At 43.2% G+C, this 5,352-nt stretch overlaps 1 protein-coding gene across 1 annotated transcript in view; it reads right to left on the bottom strand.

The window, feature by feature from the left end:
• The window catches only part of LOC103382665 (decorin-like), a 10,469-nt gene extending 5,117 nt beyond the window's left edge, over positions 1-5,352 (bottom strand). The window contains exons 1-2 of the mRNA XM_008315522.3: positions 5,087-5,352; positions 613-725 (exon numbers count right to left, since the gene is read on the bottom strand). Coding sequence (XP_008313744.1) covers positions 613-725; positions 5,087-5,306 — 333 coding nt within the window. The 5' untranslated portion in view covers positions 5,307-5,352. The remainder of the gene's footprint in view (positions 1-612; positions 726-5,086) is intronic.

Here is a 5,352-nt window from a genome sequence, read left to right as displayed (position 1 = left end):
CGGCCCACCACCACCCTCCCACTCCTCAGAGGCCAGTTTCAGTACAGTGGAAACAGCTACGGCTGTCTGGCAGACGTATTTATTACAGGTCTGAAAGCTGCAGAAATTTGGAGGTGTGGTTGTGAGGCGGCTCGCGGGTTAAGTTTCCACGCACCTGGCGACTGGGGGGACAAGTGGAGTGGCTGGGATTGACTGTCTCAGAGTGTGTTGGTGACGGTGGAAGGCTGTGGGTGAGTAAAAGAGCAGGAGGTGGGGGAGGAGCAGGACGCTCGGATGGAAGTTGCCGTGAGCTTCAAGCACCATTGCTTATTGGTTGACAGTGTTTTGACAACACCCTAATCACAGATGGTTGTAATCTCGGGACACACACATCGTAGACACACACGCTACACTACATGCCTGTACATCGTCTTCATGCCTCTGCAACAACGGCAAGAGAGATGTCTAACAAACGGGTTGCATTTAAGACCTTTTCCAGTTGGAGATTAGTACACTTTCATTGCGGTGAGAGCAGAGCTTACATAAGACGACATTATATAACATCATGAACGATGCACGCTGAAGTGTTCACGCATTTCTACGGAGGGAGGGGAGAAAGAGAAGGGCTCTTACGTGCAGCCCTTTGAGGTTCTTGAAGTCGTTCTCCTTGATCTCTGTGATCTTGTTGTTCTGCAGGTCTAGCAGGGTGGTGTCATCAGGAATGTCCTCAGGGACGGACTTGAGACCTGAGGAGCAAAGAATACTTTTTAAAATTAAGTTTAAGTCGGGCTACACTATGTGGTATGTTGTGAAATTCCATCAGTGTGATGAATGATGAGGGAAAAAAAAGGTGGTGACAAGTCTGTGTTGGGTCAGGTGGTGGAAAGTTTACCACAATCTGACCACATCAGGAAATGGGTACAAATGTTTTTTTTTTTGTTTTTTTTACCTCGTCTACTTCATCCTTGTTGAGTCTACGGTCTGTTCCCCGGTTGTAGCAGACTAAAAGCTAATTGTCACAGTCTATTTTTATGTGTCGCCGTCATTGGCTAAGCATCTGCTCTAGCCCAGTGAGTAGAGACGTCATCTTCCAACCAGTCGGCCTGTATTGAAATTCAGCTGCAGACTGATCATCCCTAAGCCATAAACTGATGTTTCCAACTGGGGTTTGACAGGAAGGGCTGCACCAAGAGAGGTGTCAGGTGCCCTATGTGGAGGGCTGCACCAAGAGAGGTGTCAGGTGTCCTATGTGGATTAGCATTAGCTAACGCTAATGCCCCACCACCAATGACAAAAGAAAATGTGATTTCTTCCGAGGGTTTAGGAGACAAGACCGGGTCACCATCCATCAGTTTTCGATGAAACCTTTTTAAAAGGTACAAAAAGACCGGGAAGTGGGATCATCACGAAAACCCATGTAAGGGAAGAGACAACATGTGGGGAGTAGTGATATTTGGCCAATGTCGTACTGCAGCTACGCATGGCTACAAAAGTACACAACGGACACGCTGGCCGCAGTCTAGGAAAGGTTTTGTTAATTCAAAGCTTAGTTTTTGATTTACTACGGTGTTATGTCACGGGCATTCAGCTGAGAGACTGGAAAACTGGAGTCAAGCAGGACTGTATCAAACCTAAAGGGGCAGGAAATGGAGTATACTCCATGGTACATAAAGTATCAATGACAGGGACTTTTTGCAGAGTGAGTTTTTACCCAAATGGAGCAAATGACTATTTGATGAACTCTAGTGCAGATTTGGTAAAAACGAACCCTTGAACAAATTTTCTTTGGAATAGAAAAAACAGCTGCAGAGCTGGAGTTTGAGCTAAAGAAAATTTGTTTTGATTGGACTTCAGGTACATCACACATCACAGGCTAAAAACTGAAGAAAAAAAAAAAAACCCGTCTATTTTTGCGAAGTGAGTGATGCCTGCTGGGAGAGATTGTGTACATTCTAACCGTCAGTGGTGACACAAGAAAATACACTGGGATTCATAATGTGCAGGTTCGATTTCAGAGGAAGAAGCGTAGGATAAACTGTTTAACAAAGACGTTCACATTCATCATCGTCTGTAAATGTGGACAGATTCTGTTCCAAAAAAATTTGCGACAACTTCTTTCAAGCTCACCCAAGCACTGCTTCCAGCTAGGTTTTCTTTCATGTCAGCTTTTTCCCAACTCAGCAGTGGACGAGCCACAGACCATCACAGCTGTTTGTGGTCACCACCATCTTTGGATCGCCACATTACGTACAGTATTGTATAGCTCCATCGGTGCACACTGCGCATTCTTTTTCATTGTTCTCCTCCAGATTTTAGGTTTCACATCATTTCCTGCTGCAATTTGGAAAATTCTTATTTTAATCTCTTTCCATCTTTGTGGGAATGGTAAACCAAACAGAGCTGGAGCAGATTGAAGCACACTTTTTCTCACCATTGAATACAGTTGTTTTCACAACTTTTTTTCCCCTTAATTATTGTTATTTTGCCTAAATTGAAGGATCAGGCTGTGGGAAGGGTGACAGATAGATCACTTTTTCTAGGACAGTGAAAGCATCGTTTGCTTTAATTTCCCTCTGTGGTCTAGTTCTGTCAGATACCTCTGCACTTCAACTTTATTTTACCAAGTGTAATACATTTCAGGGGAACCCATTTGGGGGCGTGAACCCAAGGTTGAAAAACACTGTTAGAGACTATTTTGTGTTTTCTTCCCAACCAGAACTGCTGATCTGATTGTTGCCAAAAACAGGATTGCTTTAGAGTTTTGTACACAAAAAAATTGTAGTTTTTTTGTTGGTCATTAAAAACGTGGGCTGGATGTGACTAAACACACCATCAGCTCACTTCACAGCCACAACAGAGAAAGTTTGTGGTCAGAACTTCTGGTAAAAAAGTGTTTTTTTTTTTGTTGTCATCCTGCCAGTTGCTGTGTCTCCCATCTTTCCACAAAGGATGAAAAGAATCGTGATGGTGAGTAGACTCCTTCTGCCTTGACCGTGTGTGTGTGTGTATGAAAATGTATACGCCTGTGTGTCCGGGTGTGTGTTTGAGTCCGTGCCAGCAGGTCTGGAGAACAGATGGAGGCTTGGGGTCCATCAGAGCTGATGCAGAAGTTGAGAATCCCACCAATGGGCATCATTTTAGTCAAAGTGTTGCTACTCATGCTCGCGCTCCCGCTGATGATGTTCCTGGTGGGGGCCCGTCCGCGGCGCTGATGTCATGGGACCGCTCCTTTCCGGAACATTGCTCTCTCCAAATGACCCCATTTGTGTTGCTCATATTTTCCAGCTACCTGACCATCTGTTGCAGCTGAAGTCCTCCTTCCTTATATACAGAGTGAGGAGAGTTTTCAACAACGTGTTTCTGAACATACTCTACTTCTCTGTGAGGTTTAAAAGCAGGTTTTCTGAATCATCTCAGTTAGATCTCTCTAACGTTTGCAAACCTGGCAGTGTTCTGGCACGGACACTGATCTTTAGTATCTAAACAGAGTGATTTAAGATAGACTTTTGTTAGAGATGATGCAATCAACAAAATTAGAACTTCTAATGGTCTTCTATTGGTGGTGTGTTGGAAGAAAAACACTACAAATAAAGTCATGTTTTTCATTGCTCCTCTCTGTGGCAGGACTTCCACAAGCATCTCCACAGCAACTTCTAATTTTACTACCAAGACTGTTCTTCAGGTTCTAAGCCTCTCCCTTCCATCTTCAAACTTACTGTATATGTCTGATGAGCTCCAGATTTGTTTTCTGTATAAGGCTGATCTACCTCCTGTCAATGTCATGTTTTCTTCAAGGTTTTCTGTACTGATTTAATCTTCTCTGTCCTTTCTGACTCTCTAAGTCCATATTTCTCTAAATGCTGTTTCGCTAATTGCCCAAATAGTTATAAAACAATCTCCAAAATACAATAGTGTCCTCTGACAATATGCCTAGTTTTGTCCCACCCTCATTCATCTCACTGGAGCTGAGGGGCCCCTCCTTTTACAAACACAGTCGTGCCAGAAAACAATCAAAACCAACCGCTCTGCAGCCAAGCAGTTTTGGTGTGATATACCACAAGAGATGAGGTCGAGGACTCTTCCGTGGCAAAGTTTGACAGATGAGTCAGGCTCTTCTCAGATTGGACAAACAGAAATGATAAGGTCCAGACACTGAGGATGACCTAGAGTAAACTGTTGTGACTGAGCTGGAACAAAATGCTGATGAATTGTCATCTGAGAGCGAGGAGAGGCTGTGGACCAGACCAGGTGATTTGTTCACGACTTTTCCAAGCTGTCATTTAAGCTCTGCTGTTGTTTGAGAAAACTTTTTGCCCACAGAGAGGAAATAGTGTAATTGTGACAGGAAGTGAAAAAAAAAAAAAGCACCGAACATCTGTGAGTGTTTAACTTATCTAAGCTGGCGTCATGTTCTCTGGGGGACTTCACACTAATGCGTAACATAATCCACCCCTTCAGTGACCCTGTGGGTTTGGGTGGGTGGTGGAGACAGACCGGCTTGTAAAGTCAATGACCTAAAAAGCAGTGGTGTCATTCACCACAATAAAGGTACAGTTTGGCTTTTGCAGGCAGACACACATGTGACCTCAGCAGATTTTTGAAAACCAGCCCAGTGCCTAAACCTGTGAACAACAGGATTCACATTTTAAAATTCTACAAAAACATTTAGAAGTACTTCATTACGTTAAAATTTAAACAGCATCTTTTTTTTAATGCTAGCGTTTTATTAGCATTGTTAGCATTTTATTTAGACTTTTTTCATTTTTGGTGAGGATTTAGCCATTTTTACTATTTTTGGTAACTTGTTTTGTTTTATTTGATAAATCTAATACATTTCCCGACAAATAAATTGATTAAAGTACAGTCAATTCTCTTTGTTCATACTTTTTGGCTAACTTCTTGTTGTTATTGTTTGGTTCTGGTAACTGTATTAGCTAACTGTTATCTCATTATTTTTGGGTATTTTTGCAGCTAAAGCTAAGTTTATGTCATTAGGCCATAAAGTAAACGAAAATACAGTCTTATGTGTGTATCCTAGCTTAGTGTACAGGCTAAAACAACAAAACCCAAAAAACAATTCATATTTATGTATGGTATTTGTTCTCACCGAGGTCAGAGCACTGGATCACACGGAGGTGACACTGGCATCTGAATGGACACCTTGGTGCTTCAGGCCTAATAGGGCCGGTGTGCACTGTAACATCTGGAACATCGGGCCGGCCCGATCCTGGCTCATCCTCCATCATGAAGTCTAGAAAGCCAGACTGGCGAAATGGCAGAGCCCAGCAGGCGGTGACCAGGAGTAGAGAGAGACAGGCGGACCTCATGGTGCTGCTAGCAGGAAGCCTGAAGGAGCAGAGGACACAGTTCAAA

This window comes from Cynoglossus semilaevis, chromosome 8 (assembly GCF_000523025.1).
Source record: "Cynoglossus semilaevis isolate Cse_v1.0 chromosome 8, Cse_v1.0, whole genome shotgun sequence".
Taxonomy (NCBI): Eukaryota; Metazoa; Chordata; class Actinopteri; order Pleuronectiformes; family Cynoglossidae; genus Cynoglossus; species Cynoglossus semilaevis.
This window is presented reverse-complemented; position numbering and strand designations above follow the sequence as displayed.